At 35.9% G+C, this 17820-nt stretch overlaps 3 protein-coding genes across 3 annotated transcripts; 2 read left to right on the forward strand and 1 right to left on the reverse strand.

Annotated features, from left to right (window-relative positions):
* Positions 1-84: 84 nt before the first annotated feature.
* Positions 85-8675, forward strand: LOC116307525 (uncharacterized). The gene is made up of 10 exons (XM_031717799.2): positions 85-315; positions 1246-1367; positions 1739-1852; positions 1936-2004; positions 2985-3053; positions 3680-3830; positions 4332-4493; positions 4969-5136; positions 5590-5727; positions 7173-8675. Exons 1-10 carry the CDS (start codon positions 177-179, stop codon positions 7454-7456), a joined length of 1416 nt encoding a protein of 471 aa, XP_031573659.1. The 5' UTR covers positions 85-176; the 3' UTR covers positions 7457-8675.
* On the reverse strand, positions 6162-14288 carry LOC116307526 (zinc finger protein ZPR1). The gene is made up of 12 exons (XM_031717802.2): positions 14075-14288; positions 13564-13725; positions 12989-13079; positions 12615-12685; positions 12007-12271; positions 11419-11447; positions 11238-11304; positions 10631-10714; positions 9878-9954; positions 9259-9456; positions 8867-8935; positions 6162-8648 (listed from the first exon to the last, which is right to left on the reverse strand). The coding sequence occupies exons 1-12, from the start codon at positions 14183-14185 to the stop codon at positions 8529-8531; spliced, it is 1344 nt and encodes a 447-aa protein (XP_031573662.1). The 5' UTR covers positions 14186-14288; the 3' UTR covers positions 6162-8528.
* Positions 14289-14729: 441 nt separating this feature from the next.
* LOC116307534 (mitochondrial import receptor subunit TOM40 homolog) lies at positions 14730-17690 on the forward strand. The gene is made up of 4 exons (XM_031717810.1): positions 14730-14942; positions 15781-15941; positions 16182-16283; positions 16895-17690. The coding sequence occupies exons 1-4, from the start codon at positions 14771-14773 to the stop codon at positions 17441-17443; spliced, it is 984 nt and encodes a 327-aa protein (XP_031573670.1). The 5' UTR covers positions 14730-14770; the 3' UTR covers positions 17444-17690.
* Positions 17691-17820: the final 130 nt, after the last annotated feature.

Raw genomic sequence — 17820 nt, forward strand, 5'->3', positions numbered from 1 at the left:
CACATAGACGGTCCGTCCTTCGTGTCCGTCCATCGAATAGATCCATCTAATATTGGGACATCATTTGGGCTTCCTGTATCAAGAGTTCCGAGTTATAAAGCAGAATGTGTTGCTTCCGGTCGGTAACTTAATTATCCGGTTGGTTATTTTGTAAAGAATATTTACCAGGGAACGAAATGGCATTGATGGTAAAAAGAGCTGCGAAGAAAGCGATTTTCAATGCAAAAGATGGCCATGGTCTCCTCGGACTTTTGATATTCGACGAAAAGTTGGTCTTCGAGAATTTCCGAAAGCTCGTCGAATCTAAAGAAAATGGTTAGTATATGTTACAACAATATTATGTCTGGACCGACCACATATATATTTTTTGCAATCGCGCACTAAACTATAAAGTGTAGTGAATGCTATGAAAGTAATTTCGGCTGGATTTTGTGCGAATTTTGAAATCGTTCACTGATTTATAAGGGCTATCGATATCTATATCATTTTGTGCTCGAAATTCAGTGATACGTTTGTTCGCATCATAACAAGCCAAGCTCATTGATGCATTATATAACTTTATGAGGAAGTTAATCAAACTATGGAAAAAGTCGAACTGCTACAAGATATTAAATAGATTTCAAGAAATGTCTTGGCGTGGTGGTGGAGTGATTTTACTTATCGTAGTGTAGCAGACACTTGTTGTGCTTACATGTAATTCAATCATCATTATATATATCTTTTGTATTGTCACTGATAAGTTGATACATAAATTAGGTAGAATGGCTGTAGTCAATGAACAGTCACATTTGGTTTCCAGCGATTGAAATATTCTTCGCTCATCGCGCAAACTTTTGAATCACAAACCACGTCAGAATCATCATTTTAAAGATGTTTTGATAATATTAGTTTTCATAATAAACTTATCTTGGGCTTAACTTTTTGTTTGATCAGACTAATAATGCGACAAAATATAATTCCACATTAAGTTTTAATTTTAATTTGGGGGCTGTTTAGGGGACAGAATAAATGCCATCTTGGAATATGTCATAACAGTCCCAAAATACACTGCAATGCAGACTTAACCCACGTTTTTGATGGTTATGAGGGAAGGGGGCAATGTACCATTTTCCCTCCAAAACACCAGATCCACAGGTTTTGGGGGATGGAGGTGGAGGTGAGGGCAATTGACCCGTCGCTCCACCATTGCCTTATTCAGTAGTTTTGAGATCATTAACTAGCTAGTTGTTTAACATATTATTCCAGCCTCCATGTCATTGCTTAAATGGTCAAGAGAAGAAGATAACATTGCATTGCAAGATGTGTTTAGTAAGGTGTTTGAAGTTGGCAGTATATGGACTGCAATGATGAAGGAATTTACTGAAAATGTGAGTTACCACATTATGTATTGCATGGAGAAATCTACTTTGCTTCCACTTCTGCCAGTATAGAGGCCGCCAGTATAGAGGCTTTGCACCGTCATGTTATGGCAGCCATGACAGGAGGCAGGAACAATATTGGTCTAATCTGATCATTTACATGAGAAAGAATCTAGATTACAAGCAGTTTACCAGAGGAAAAAGAATTTATTCTGTCATGGCTGCTATAATTGCCCCTTGTATATTTGTTCAGCAACTATACCTTTATCATTACCCTAAACACTAAATGCAAAGGTACTACTTAAGCTAGTCTAGAGTTATAGTCTGCATTGAACCTGGAAATATGTACTATTCACTGATTTAAAATCCAAAATATATAGCACCTAAAATACAGGAAAGCATTCAAGGATGTTTTACGAGAGGAGAGGGAACTTGATGAGTTGAGAAAAAGGGAGATGGTTTATAATACAAGACTGCACAAGTTACAAAAACAGGTAAAGTATTTATGTTGACAGTTCTCAACTTATCTAATGTGCTGGTGTCTTACATGTGCTCTACAAATTGTTCAATATTTCAGATTGAGCAGAACAAAAGAAGTAATGCAGCATCCAAACCTGCAAAATCTTCAATTGACGAAATGGCTGAGGTTTGAAAACTAGTTTATTAACCTGTATTCAGCTATTTAAAAAATGGTTGGTTATGACAGTGCTGTCAACCCCCAAGATATTCAAATCTGGAGAATTGATAGGGAAGGGACATGACGTCACAGCAGAAAAAAGCGAGTGAAAAGACGTCATTCACTTTGTAACATTTGATGTGATTGGTTAATTTCTGACCAATCAGATTATTGCTTATATTACAATGGCCTGCTTGCAAGAACAGTTTATGTTTTGATTTTGTTAGTGATGTAAAACAACACAAAATAATTGGAATTTTATGGTTGTGAAAGTTGAGTCTCACAAGAAATGGTCAGCTTCAGCGATTATCAGAGAGATATCCGGGAGATTTGAGACTCTAATCTGGAGACCGGGAGATACGGTCCAAAAACTGGAGACTCCCAGTTTATCCGGGAGAGTTGACAGACCTGTTATGGTCTTGTTGCATGTTGCATATTAAGCCTGAAATGCCTGCAATCAACGAAAGGTCACGATATGTAATGAAATTTCCCTACACATTTTTCTTGTGCTGACATTATTTAAATATTCAAATAGTGCAATTTCATGCTTGGTATGCAACATGTAACAAAACAATCACCTTTTTTTTAAATAGCTGCACGTTGCTAGGGACCATTGATAATAGTAATAAAACATACCATGTTGTAATGGTCGAGTGCTGTTGTGGTAATTCAATTAGCTTTAATAGGACGTTTGCAAGATGGCATCATTTGACTCCCTCTATCATAATGCTTTGCAAATTTTCTTTCTTATTTAAATTTATATTCCCTCATGAGAATAGTAAGACTATTGGTGCTAATTAACTGAACAAAAGAAAGTATGCAAGGGAGTCTAGTAGTACGTAGAGGTCAGCGACATCATCATGCAAACGTCCTATTTGTCTCTTTCTAAAGTAAGAGGAATCATTTGATAGTTGTTGTAAGTCAGTTTTGAATACTGTCATTTTAATCAGGTCTTGTCCAAAGCTGAAGAAGCTCATGCAGAACTAGAAGTCAAAGTTACAAAGCATGAAATATTCAAGGTATCAAAGTTATAAACTCTTTTCTAGAGAAGTGAATCCCAGGAACTTCCCGTTCATGGGTGGATCTGAGGGGATGTATCTGGTTCAGGTGCCTATAATAATAAACTCCTTTTGGAGTTTTAAGATAAGAAAGAAAGAATAAAAAAAGAAAGGAAGAAGGAAGGAAGGAAGGAAGGCAGGGAGAAAGAGTAATGTAAGATATAAAATTGATCCTCAATAGCACACTTGGAATCACAAAATTTGTGTCGTGCCAAAATGTGATTATGGTGGATGTCAATCAATCAAAGTGTGTCCATGACACTGTCTCAAAACACAAAGTTTTCAAGGCCACGTGTATGGATCATGTCCTGGAAACGTCTTGATTGACTTCCACTAAAACCTACTTTGAATTGTAACACCTGATTCAACATGTGCTATAGGCCATTTTCACATGACGTCACAGCGGCCATGTTGGTGTACCAAAACAATACATTTTCTATCCCCAAGAAATTGAACTCTATTTTTATGCAAAAACTGTGCAAAACGTTTCTATTGTTTGTACACCAGAATGTGGCTGCCTTCTGATGTGAGTGAAAATGCTCTATTGAAAAGCACTGTAACAACATTATTTTGTTACCCATACTTAGGCTAAAACGCTCAGGGAAGCTCTTCAGTTAGTAGCCGAGAGCATACAAACTCTAGCTGAACAAACATTGTGTGTCAGTAAGTCATATAAGCAGCTTGCTGACTTGATACCAGACACACCAACCCAGCTGACTGAAGAAAAGGTCTTCAAAGGTATAGCTTTAAGATTATTTTAGTGTTATTTTGAATGTTGTATATTACGTAATATTTATCACTATTATCATACCCCATCCTTCCCACATTGAATAGTTGTTTTGCCAATCGAATTAGAAAGATACTAACAATGATACAATATAGAGCAGTATGTGATGCGCTTTCATTTCAAACAGTGTTGTCTTTGTAAAATGGAGGTTTCCCAAGAAAAACGCTCCCATCATGAAAGAGAAATCTGATTTTGAAAGCTGAAGTCTGTCATTCATTGAAGGTGAAGTGATTATCGTCTCAAAATCACTGGTCGCTCAACCAATCACAGTGCACAAAACTGTATATTCCAATCTAAAATTATACTAATAAATTTTAGTACCAGCTAAATTTGAAAACATTTCAAAAATATTAGAATCAACCATTTTTTCCATCTTTGCGGTGGTGGTGAAAGAAAAGAAAATCTATTAAGCTAATGTGCCGTTCTGATTAAGCTTGTCTTGTCAACAACAGGTGCTGGTAAAACAAGACGCATTGTAACAGAACTATCAAAAGAAGTTGGGTATGAGCCAGTACCAGCCAGTCCAGGAAAAAATGATCAAAATTACTTATATGCCGTCTCACCACGACCACCAGACTCCTGTGATACCACAGGAAGCCCACCCAAATCTCCAGGTTTGATATTTAACTTGATAGCACATTAGATAAAAGTCATGACAAAATAAGGTTTTAGTGATATCAATTGAAGCGTTTCCATGACATTGCCGTTTTTAAGAGCACATGCCTATGCCTATTGAAGGCCGTATGTGCCATTTAAGTGTGAGGATAGGTACAAGCCTATGGAATGTCATGGAAACAGTGACAGACCTTCCCCCAAACCTACTATTACTTTGTCACAACGGCAATTTTGTGTGTGTGCTAATAAAAATCACATACAGTACTAAATATTTTATGGAATGTTTTTGTAAGGTCACAAAATTTGAGACATCTGGATTTCTGGATTTAGTCTATTAAAAGTTTTCCAATTTACCCCATGCAAGTTTCATGAACAGAAGCTAAAGATTAAGAAAATTGTCTTGGTTGCAGAAGCATCTAAAACTATGCAATATGGTTTACGGTACTTTGCATTCATTTATTTATTTATTTCTAGGTTTTGGTGAACCTAAACATAGAAGATCTCCTCCTCCAGCACCTGTTGGTCGACATCGAAAGATTAGTGAAAGTTCCGGCCTTAAGACTCAGCACTTTTCTCGGCCCCTGTCCTTAGAAAACCTAAGGCCACCTCCATCATGTCCACCACCACCTTTACCATCTCATGGTAAGAGATTGAGGTTGTTTACGGGCCAGGAAGTCCAGATAGATAGAGAAAAACAGTACCTATGGTCTTGAATATATGGATTTACGGCTATAAGGCCAAGGTCCATTTTCAAGGCAGAGGGCACAGTTTTTCTCTATCCAGACTGACTTTAGAATGGTAAATAACTATTTTTCCCATTTAAGTTTTCCCATATGTTTCGAAATTTGTTTTGTTCTTTAGCTATCTGTTATTTCTGCAAGTGTTTAAATCATAAAAGCGCATGAATACCGATCGACAGTGGGAGATAAAAAATACCTGACCTACTCAGAATGAACATTAATTTCTCTGCGTTGTGAACCGGGGGAAAATTTTAAAAATTAATTTTTCTTAAAAAGTAAATTCAAATTCACATACAGTTCTAACCCCTGTTTGTAAACCCACCCATGATAATTAACTATTTTGCTATCTTAACAGAAGAATCTGCATCTGTCAAACCAACCCCCGTCACCCGCACAAACGTAAGAGCACAAAAGGGTATTAAAGGACAGAACTTGAGCAAGCCACAGTCTATGATAGACTTGCGACCTCAAACTGCACCAAAACCAAGAAAAGGTATCCATTGATTTCAATATTTTAGTGTCTGATAATAATTATCAACTGAGGTTGATTATTTAAGTGAAGAAATTAGAATCGATAATAAATTATCGATTTATCATGCTGCTTTTAAAAGATCTGGCAGGGCTTTGAATAATAATAAAGATAATTGTGGTTCTAAGGCATATCAAAATCTCAATGCCTTTACATTAAAATATATAAACTAAGAATAAAAATAAACTCAAGTAATAAATATGGGCTGACTATTTGGATTATAAATTGAACAGGTATGTTTTAAGTTTCTTTTTAAAAAGTTCTACTGATGATGCATGTCTAATGTTGAATTATCATTGTCTTGACTGCGCGAGTTGAGTCTGTATTTAAGACAATAATACATAGAATAATAGCAATGAGCAAATAGCAAACGAGCTACAAGAAAGATTTACTCAAGATAGTGGTCATTAATTTTAATGTGTTCATTGTTATATACAACCTGCACACTCAAACTAAATACGCCCAGATTCAGTTCAGAATCCTTCTAGTATAACAACTACATGACAAATATTAATTTATTGGCAATGAAAGTATTAAATTATAGCTATAATTTAACTATAGTTGAAAGGAACTCAGAAACAAATCAGATTTTCTGATAGGAATTGGAATTTAGGAAACAAACATGATAGGAAACAACACGATCTCCTAGATACCCATTGGATACTCTAACCACTGAGTTACTGCAAAGAATAATAAAGCGGTTTTTGTTGAGTGGGAATCATTACAGCACTGACTTACAGCACATACACTTTACCACTTGCCATAACATTGAAATGGCTTCCCATTATCCTCTAATAATCATCCAATCACACAAAGCGCAATGCGTAAAAAAATGTAACTGTAAGGCAAAGGTACTGCTACCACACAGCTATATGTTTACCATAGCATTTCATGTGAAATATAAAAAATACTCTAATATTCCAAATTGTATTATTCCATGATTATCTACAGCGTAATAACTAATCCCGGGGGGGGGGGGGTACTCCGCCAGAATTTGGGTTGGGGTGTTCCGCTGGGATTCTGAAAGGGGTACCCTGTTTATGATAAAAAAACTCAAATTTGTGGACCCTGTTTATGACAAAAGATATAATTTATTGCACTGAGTTCCTGTTTCAATTATCATGTCATCTCACTTATCGTTTTTTGAAGACCACAATAACCAGTTTCAGTCAATATGAAAGTAGAAACCCTGAATATGACAGGAAACTCAGGAAGAACTTGGAGCTTGAGTGAAATTGCATACCCTGTTTATGATAGGAAGCTTGAAAAACCATACCCTGTTCAGCGGATCATCCCTGTATAGTCCATATATGGGAGTACCCCCCCTAACTAATACTAGTATGCAAATAAGGCAACAGTCCTAGGTGTCATTCAAAATGATCAATATCTTACTTTCTTTGTTGTTCTAGTGTCAAATGATCAAGGAAACAAGTGGTATGCAAGATCAAAGACAATAGAAGGTTCAGACAGTGAAGACAGTGACGGTTACACAGAACCCTCAGAACCGTACCATAAAAGATCTGTTTCAAGTGTAGCTAGTGATGATTCACTCAGATCACCTAAAATCAACACTTCCCAATATGCTGAATGTAGGGAGGAATCACCATGGCAACAAGGCAACACATACAAAGCTTTAAGTCAAAGCCACTCAGAAGACCAAGATGATTCACAATATGTAGAACTTTTTCAATAATCTTAGACTAGCAATTCCATAATTAATTCCGGTCTTAATTCCTCTTGATTTCAAATAGTCATGCACTGTGTCGAAATTAGAAGAGATAACTAGCTAAAAACTAGTGTGAGCTGCGTCGGTGTTTCTAATGAAACAGTAATGATAAAAAGGTAAATTGAACACCATGAAAAGATGAAAAAACTCGCTGACGTTTCGGACGCTAGTCCTTCGTCGGAGTAAAAGAGGAAATTAATCAATTCCTCAACACTCAATTGCTGGGTTTCACTTGACGTCATATCTCATCTCATGTGGAATGTTCATCAGCTGAATTGCAAGTTTTCAATACAATTCTTTTTAGCTGACAGCACATGGTGGTCAGTGTTTGACAATTGGAGCAGATAATGACATTCAAAGACTTTTATCGCTTGCATGGAAATAAGCAATTTTTGTTCATTGAATGAAGTACAGCTTATCACTAGTGCAGTTTTCATAAGAGAGTAACATACAGTACTGACTTAGAGCACCTGCATAGTACAACTTGCCGTAACATTGAAATGGTTTCTTATAAAAATGGTTAACATAGGACTTAAAAATATACAGTACTGACTTACAGCACTTTCCCATTATTTTCCAGTAAGTCATCCAATCACAATATTTAGATACAGCTACAATATGACTTACAGTATGACTTACATCATGTATGCCTACAAATTTTTCGTATCATTTCTGTCCTTTTTTTTTATCATCAAATCACTACTCCTCTACTAGTTTGTTGTTCACCAAAGCAGCAAAAATTTATCAAGAATAAATATAAGAAAGAAAAATTTATCTCTGTTTTTATTGCTATGCACTGACAAGGCAACAGTCAAGACAAGGAAATTGAGCAATACACTACCATCAACCACAGTAATAAACATGGGGACGGTTTGATTGACAGCAGTGTATTGCCCGATCTCCAGGTCACAACTGTTGTCTTGATCAACATGTAGCATTAAAAATGGTGGTAAAGAAAAAACAATCAAAAGAAACCTGTACAGTAGTCAGAATCTCAGCCTTGTATTAATTATTCTCTATTTAATTACCAATTTCAGTTTCAGGATTCAGCATAATTCTCAGTATTCATGTGTAAAATTCCCAGTTCATCGTTTTGTGACGTTGTTCGTTCATATTCCTCTATCGTTAGTTCGGGATCAGGATCAGGGGCATAAAGATTCTAATAATAAAAAATATTTAACAATTATGACACTGTAGTTAAGTATCAGTAACATGTTCAGTAACACAGCAGTAAGGTGTCAGAAAGTTGTTGATAATGAAATGATGGTACGATGTTGGTAGGTGGTCAGCCAACATTTAAGCAAAATTTCAGCAACAGTGTGGATTTATCCCACAGAACTTTTCTCATACTGTACTGATCCGTTATCCATCATTTACCTGTATAAAACTGTTGCCTGCTGGATCATCAAGAATAATGTGCACACCCATCCACTGACCTGAAATGATCTAAAACAAAATAGATATCAATAAGTTTTAAGGTGTGTTTGTTGCTTGGAAAGTTATTAAAAATGTGTATTGTATTTCATTGAGCAAATATTTCCTGGGAAAAAAGGATGGGATTCAAAGAAGGTCACAGGTTCAAATCCTGCCTGGAAAGCTCTCTGAATCCCCCCCCAGAAACATTTGCTTGATGAAACACAATTCACATCTTTAGACATTAATAATTTAAAATAAATTGTAAACCAAAGAAGGGAAAAAGGAACAAAGGAACAAGCTAATATGGCAACCTCTCAAACAAAATGTCTACACGAAAATAACATTCTGAATACCTTTTGTAGATTATCAAGAAAGCCTTTTAGTTTACCACCACTCAAAGAAAATCCATCACCAAAACCAAAAGGATTGATTGACTTGAGATGATCACCAACATTTGATAACAAGCCCTCTATAGTTGTAAACTTTCCACCAAGTGTAGGCCCTCCAGCTTCAAACTCTAATTCTGGGATACTCAGTGTACATGTCTCAGACTAGGCCATACAGAGAAGAAAACATATTATAAATAAGATGGTAATCGTGTAATTCATGACCAGCCGACACGACAATATTTTGAACCATAGATCAAATCCCCTCTAGCTTGCTATTATAAAAACATCTCAAGTTTGCAAAATTTTTAATTTGAATAATTTTCACTATAATATGCCTGGTTCATTATTGATGAGTTTACAACAAAAAGTATTACAAGGACTCTGGTAAGAATACTTTCTTGTGCAACAAAAGTTTCACAAAGCTAGGGGTGTTACACTGTGTAATTTGTTCTGAAACATGTCTTGCAACGCTGTTTCAGCTAACAATTTCAGCATGTAACGGCCATAAGACATATTTGCTTTAAAATGCTGGTGTATTTTTTACACAAAGATGATGTAAAGTTTGTCTTGTTTAGCAAGATACCTTAAGAATATCCCTGCTAAGATCCTCGGGGTCAGTTATCTTTAGAGTCAATTTACGCCCCTTAGGCTCAATACCACCTATGACCAAGGACATAAAAAGAATATTAGTAGAGTAGAAAATTTCTTTAGTTTTGTCATGACACTAATACAACATATTAGTAATAATAGGATAATATATTAATATGGAGAATTTACACAGTGGCACAAAGATATGGTTTATCCTTGAGTGGTGAAAATGTCTCAGTGATTCCCAGAACCCACCACCTCTTGAAGTAACGGTTACCCTGGATTTTGTACTCATCAAACACCTAATATTAAACATCAAGTTGCAGTAAAGGTACAGTATCTGAAGCAGTGTATTTCTGTATAGAAATAGCCATGGGAGCCACCCAGTATCAATGATTTCCAAGAGGACATCAGAAAAGAATGAGCAGACTGAGGCACTTCCTATAATCACATTTGAAATAGACCTAATTCGTTGTGGCGTAATGTTTTCCCATTTCAGATCACATGTCATTCTCTTGAGAGTAAGATTCTATGTTTGATTTGTATCCACATTAATATGTCTTCGCATGCACTCCTGTTAAAACTGAAATGTGTTTCTAGAAAATGACATGTGGTCTGTAATGGTAAAACATTGCATTACCATGAATAGTGTCTGTCAGGGCTCTATCTGGACCATTTTTTGACCTTATTATCATGAATACCACATTGCCCTTAAATCAAAGGTAACATTTCTCTCAAATCTACTTACTTCCAGACTTGACTTCATTGCTTTTAAAACCACAGGTATCACAAGTGAGGGCCATGATTATCACTTCTTTGAAATGAGGAATAGCTAAACATCATGGATTAAGGACCCATAATGACAAACAAACAACAGACTTATAGTCGTTTGCATTTACATGCAATCACCAGACATCAAATTATATTCTAACTGGCTCTGAAACTCGTATGTTTGTCAGCGAAACTGTCGAGTTGAATGTAAAAGGCAATCTTATGAAATAAAAAAAGGTTGACAAACATTTCAGAAGCTAGTTAGAACATGTATTGATGTCTGGTGTTTATGCCTAGATGCAAATGATAGTACAATCCAAGGTATGCCAGAGGCAGATCCAGGGAGGAGAAAGGGGACCTGTAGCCCACCCCCCCTCCCCCTTTAGCCATATATAGTTTTATTTGATCAATAAAAAAAAATATTTTTCTAAAATTTTTCCTATGTTTTTAGTGTCATTCAGTCAAGCCCCCCCGCCCTCCCTCCTTTCTATTTTTGTCTGGAACCACCCCTGTATTCGTACCTATGAATTGGGTTTATATTTTTGATTGACTAAAGTAAAATAAATATTTGCTGTCAAGGATACACACAAGTTTCATTCTTGTTTCTGAAGGAGCATTACAAGATGTACAATTCGTGGGGATAGTTATTACCTACAAAAAAAACCATTTATTTATAAAATGTATATAACAAATGTAAAAAAGTTCAAACCATCAAATCTGTCAATGCCATTTGTCAAACTTAAGAACTGAAAACTAAATAGTTACCTCATCTTTGTCAAATGCTTTATTTTTTTCTAGAAAGAAGATATTATTTTTGTTAAAGTCAGCATTAAAGTAATTCCTGTTCACTCCATAATATTGCACTTACATGAAAAAGTACACAGCTGTTCAATTATCCATGTACAGTAATCAAGGTTAACTCACAGCATCAATAGACCTTTCTCGAGTTCCAAATTACCGAAGAGAGTTTTGTAGAGGAAAAATAATGGGAGTGACCCAATAAAACTCCCCCCTCACATTTACTTTTTAAGTCATTAAACTGCATTCCCCCCCCCCCTTTTTTTTTGTTGCTTTGAAATCCCTTATCCCAAATAATTGGATTGCAATCAGAAAAAGAAAATATTATCCAATTGTGCAGCCAAATAGAAAGCCAGTTCTTAGGATACCAAACTGGGGGGGGGGAAGATGATGCTTTTTAACTTGTTTTGCAATTGTTTCCACTGTGTTCTGCAAACCCTTATCCCAGGATACTGGACTGGGGTTAGAGAGATAGAAAATATTTGCCTGCTTGAGAAGCCAGTTAGAATACCAATTCTTAGGATACCGAACTAGGAAAAAAAAGGTGATTACTACCTTTTTCTTCAGACTCCTTCTTTTCTTCAGCCTCTTCTTCTCCAGATGTGTTTTGATAGAAGCCAAGACTATTGTCTTGTTCTGTTGTTCTTTCATAAAGTTCTGTTTTCATATTGGGATCAGGTTTTGGAGCATAAATATTCTCAATGAAACTGTTCCCAGTGCAATCATCAAGGATAACGATATATGGTGTTTCCACTTCTAAACACTTTTTAAGTTCCACTAAGAATGCATCAATCTTTTTAGCTGATTCAGGATCCATATGCTGAAATCAGGGTAAGAATACAAATATCATTATTAGTTCTCAAACTCATTAACAAAAAATAGAAATCTCAACAATGGTCAGTTGTAGCAGGCAAACACTTTTTCTAAATGATTTTTCACATGCATGCTGTCGTCCTTGCTACCGCTGTCCTTGCTAGTTAGAACGTCCATTGGTTCTTTTTCACGTCCTAGAGAGAACGGCAATACTGAGAAGAACGGCAGGCACACAGAGAACCATTTTAAAATGTCCTTGCATAATTATAATCTGGTATTGCCATCCTTGCTTCCATCATAGATCTAAAGGTCAGGACCTAATATGTTAACGGATGGACAGTTTTACTTACTCTTCTGACTGGTTGGTCCTGCTCAAGTCCTGCCACTGCCCTGGTTATCAGTCCTTCTATGGTACTTATTTCTATCAATATTATAAATAGGCAAGAACAATCATTATTCATCAAACAGCTGCTATGAACTCCACTGTGGGAAGTCAAAATCTGTTTCTAAGGGTGTATACTGTATAAGTAGGGCAAAAGCAAGTCCCCAGTCAAATGTTTATGATTCTATGCTACAGTAGATTACCACAAGTTGTAACACTAATCGGGAACACCAAAACTAATTGGGAACATGTGTACAATGAATTATAATACTGGTACATTATATTATATTAATAATAATAATAAAATAATAATAATAGAAAAAAAATAATACTGGTACATACCTCCCTTCTGCGTAAATGGAGGAACTTCAAAGCTAAGTTTGGGAATAGAAAAGGAGGCACTTTCTTGCTTAACTACCTGTCTATCCAGATCCTACAGCCAATGAAAACAAAATATCAAAAATTTTTAAATGAATGGTAAAATTAGTGTAAACATAAAGGCCACCTTCTATAATAAGATTTTTTTAAATTTTGACCAGTAATTCTCAAAAGGCTGAAGCGTTCCATGCCCTTTATAGCCTTCCAATTTCATCAGCCCCTGACATGGGTGTGTTAGGTTTTGCACAGGGAGGAAAACTGGAAAATCTGGAGAAAAGGTTTTGAATCAAGAGAGCTGGAGAACCATCAAACTCTACTCAATGTGAGTTGAGTGTTGTATGTTGTAAATATTGAACAAAGCAGTAGTGCACATGACAAACCCTTGTGGGGGAGCACCACACAGAGACTTGTAATTATCATTATTGGCTATTATTAATAATTTATTATTATTTATCAACATCATCATCATCACCACCATAACCATCATCACATTCAACATCATCATCATCATTACTACATAGTTTACAATATAATATTACCTTCTTGGTAGTGATCTTTAATGATATTTTGCATCCCTTGTCTTGAATAGATGAACCAGACTGTATTTCACTATTCTTTTCTCCACAATGCTCACAGTGAAATGATGACAATATTATCTCTTTAAAAAACGGAATCTTGACCAGGAGGAGGCGAGTCGTACCCTTAACAATGAAGCAGAGATATCAAGAACCAAAGAAGTGCTTTTCTTGTTATATTCGTTTAACCTTAATCTATAATTTGAATTGCTAGTGCTCAATACCCACTTTTTTATTCACAACAATGAGTTTAACGAGAGTTGAAGATTTCAATTGTAAATGACGCAATAACATCTCTATCTATTTATCTATTTATCTTTTTATTTCTTTATCTATTTATATACTGTATGTAAAACTGGCTTGAGTTCTTTCTTTCTCTTGCCGAATAAATATGTTATTAAAAAACAGAATAAACATTATAAATCCTTATTTATTGAAGGCTATTTTTTAATATTTTCGACTAAAATAAGCTTACGTTTTTATGGCAGTTCATACACAAACTTTCCACAGTGATAACTCCAGCGTCCTCGTCCGCCTGAAGCTCTTGAAATACCGATTCTTTCTTCTTTACTTCTGTTTCTGCCATATTCCTTTATCAAAGGCGTTGATAGGAAACGATGAATGTGGAAGAAATTTAAAAGAAATACTAATTTTTTTTCTCTGATGCCTTCTGGAAAACGTGTTGGGAAACGTGCGCAGTTCACCGCTGACCTTGACACAGGAAGCCCAAACACATTTACTCTTAATCTTAATTTTCGTCAGAGAATCATTACTGAAAATATATCTTGTATATATTTTTAAAAGCCAATTTAGTCACATTATTCTTGATTTTATCTCCTGACAGTGATAATGCAGTATAATTCAATTTAACAATTTATCCTACCCTTTTTTGTTAACCATACGCTAGAGAAATTGAAGTCTGGACAGCTACTGTTCAGAATTTTAAAAATGAAGTAAAACCTTGAAGTGTAGACAATATTTTTTTATCATTGCTGCAAAACCCTCTCAAAAATAAGGTGATGGGATGAGTATAAAAAGGTAGAGTCCAGTCTTCCGTCTAGTCATCGTCCAAGATGGCGCCCGTGGTTAGTAAAATTAACCAATCAGATTCGAGGATATATCGAGGCTTTTCTAAATCTCGTTCTTCTTGCACATGGCACTTTGATAAACGATGGGGAACGTTTTTGCGGCATCCAATCCTCCTTCCTCTTCTGGAGGATCTCTTGCTCCCCCTCCACCTCCATTGACTGCCCCTCCACCAGTAGAACCTAAGCAAGCTCCTGTGAAAGCAGAAGCATCTAAAAACCCGGGTTCCTTCGAAGAATTACACAAGAAGTGTAAAGGTACGTAAGTATGTCAGCTTACTTAAAAATACCGGTGAAATGTAAACGGTTTGAATTACACGATACTGATTTTCTTTACGATGAAGATTTATTTAATACCTCTGTTTTTTGCCCCTTCTCTTTTATTAATTCTGACTTGGCTCAAAAGCGCTTGAGACTGAAATTTTCAAGCCTTTTGGGGGGGTTTCAAGTAAGTCTACAAGCTTTACTTTTGCCTCAATCAAGTTCAGTGATCAACTAGGCGAAGATAAAAATCAAAGCTTAAAACTTTAAAACATTACTTTTCCTTTTTATGAAGAGGTAAATAAGATAACGGAATAGTTAGTTTAGGAAGGTTGGTTGATTATACTCTAGTAGATTTGGTATCAGCCATTGCATAAGTCATTATTTATTCTGGCTGTACTCATGATGCCATGTGGGCATTTCTTTTAAATTTAATATTTAATAGATTTAATATCAAGGAGGCTTTTGTATTTGAAATTAGATGTGCAGTTAGCCTTGATTCGATGAAACTAAAGGAGGTCCTGTAAACAAGCTCTCGGGGGGGGGGGGGGGGGGGAGGTTAGGGATAGGGATAGCCTACCACTGATTTGATTCCTGGGGGAGGGGAGGGATAGGGATAGCCTACCACTGATTTGATTCCTGGACTAAGTGTCATAAGTGACTAGAGGTTAGGTCTCTCACTTAATATGAGGGGTTTTTCCAGGTTCTCTGGTTTATGTTTCTCTGTATAAAATTAACAAACTTAATTCTAATTCAAACTGTGAGTTAGCAATGCCCTGACTTTGAGTAGCCCAGAGATATTTCAGGGATTTTTTTGCTTACATTTTTATTGTAGATGTGTTTCCTCAACCAATGGAGGGATACAAGCTAATGGTTAACAAAGGACTGAGTAACCATTTTCAAGTGAGCCATTCTCTTCAACTCAGTGGTATGGGACCAGGTTCATACCACTTTGCTGCAACCTATGTGGGCTCTAAGCAAATTTCACCTTCTGAGGTATGTATGACTTTTTATTCTTTATTAGCATATTTGCCAATGTATACAGTAAGTCAAACTTTCAACGTCTGAAACTGAGGTTGAAAATATATACTCACCTTATAAAACAGGTAAAATAATCATCCTTTTCAGTTCCCCTACAAAATTAAATTAATCTTTGACTGTATTTTTTTATTGAAGTGGAAAAAAATCTCATTGATTATTTCTCTCTAATCATTAATATTTTTATTATTTCAACAGGCTTACCCAGTTTTACTAGGAGACATAGACACTACAGGAAGTCTAAATGCACAGATAATCCACCAATTGACTAAGAGAGTTAGAGGAAAATGTGTGATACAGGTATGTATTTAACATTGATGTGATAGCAGTGGTTATAATACAATGGCTGGTCATTGGACAATTTCCAGCCAGAGTTGGAACTTGTCCATGTCATTTTGACCAGTATTGTTGAGCCAGAAATGAGGTATGACCATCTTACTGGGTTCATGCTACTCCTTAAACTCCTTGAAAACTCCTTGAATTTAATTCAAGTTTTCAAGGGCACTTGAAAAACTCTTGAATTTTACGATTTTAGTGAAACTCCTTGAAAACTGATCAGAAAATCTGAAAGTCGGCCATGTGCAACCACTGTGTAAAACCTTGGCATAGTTAGCTGAACATACTCCTTGGAAATTCATTTTTGGGTCCTTGTATACTCCTTGAATAGTCCTTGAATTTTAAGTGGTTACCTCAGCACGAACCCTGATCTTAAAACTTTGCTGGTCATCATGACCTGCCATTGTAATTATTTTAAGCCCTGGCAAATAATTAATGACGTTTGGTTGAAAGATCCATTCATATTTGAAATTCATATAAATATATTAAATATTGTTTTTCCATTTCTTGTTTTTGTGTTTTCTCTCCTTTTTGGTTTTCATTCTAATATAACTTTTTTTTTAATAACTTTACAGACACAAAAGTCTACTTGGGTGCTAGTACAGGCTGATGGAGAATATCGTGGCAATGATTTCACAGCAAACTTAACTGTGGGTAACCTAGATATTCTAAATGAGTCTGGTATTGTAGTGGCCCATTACCTCCAGCGCATGACCCCCAAACTAGACCTGGGTGGCGAACTGCTCTATCACTATGGTTCAGGACAAGAAGTAGCTGTAATGTCTCTTGCTGGTCGCTATACTGCTGATAAATGGGCTGCGACAACCACAGTTGGTCAAGCTGGTTGGCACTTGAGTTACTGGCATAAAGGAAATGAAAATGTACAAGTTGGAGTGGAATACGAATATAATTTACGTGCTAAAGATAGCTGCGTTAGTCTAGGATATCAACTGGATCTTCCCAAAGCCAATGTAGTATTTCGTGGAATGGTTGATACTAATTGGACAGTTGCGGCTGTTTTTGAAAAGAGACTGTTACCTTTACCATTTACATTCGTTTTGAGTGGAATGGTCAACCATGTTAAGCATCAGTCTCGTTTTGGGATTGGCTTAACCATTGGATAAAAGACATTACTTTTCGTTTTAGCTTTAAAATGCATACATCCGTCTTGGAATGACTATGCTTTTTGTATTACCAAAAATGTCATTTATTGACAAAGAAATCAGCCATGAGTGATATCAGTTTTTAAATTCAGAGTACATGTCAAAGTACGAGGTACAATATTAGGATGCTGCATTTGTACTTGGCTATATCTAATCCAGGGGCTTAACATTTAGTGCAAAAGAAATAAACTAATATTGTTGTACAGAATGTTTCCCATCGTTCTAGTAATATATTTGTAATGCGTAACTGTAGCATTTCCAAGAAATGAATCTGGATTTTCAAGAATTTTTAAAAAAAGCAAAAAAAAAATCTGGATTCTAAAGTTTACAAAAGACAT

The sequence above is a fragment of the Actinia tenebrosa genome, unplaced genomic scaffold (genome assembly GCF_029948245.1).
Source record: "Actinia tenebrosa isolate PJP-AT-01 unplaced genomic scaffold, QUT_ActTen_1.0 PGA_scaffold0__85_contigs__length_37466705, whole genome shotgun sequence".
Taxonomy (NCBI): domain Eukaryota; kingdom Metazoa; phylum Cnidaria; class Anthozoa; order Actiniaria; family Actiniidae; genus Actinia; species Actinia tenebrosa.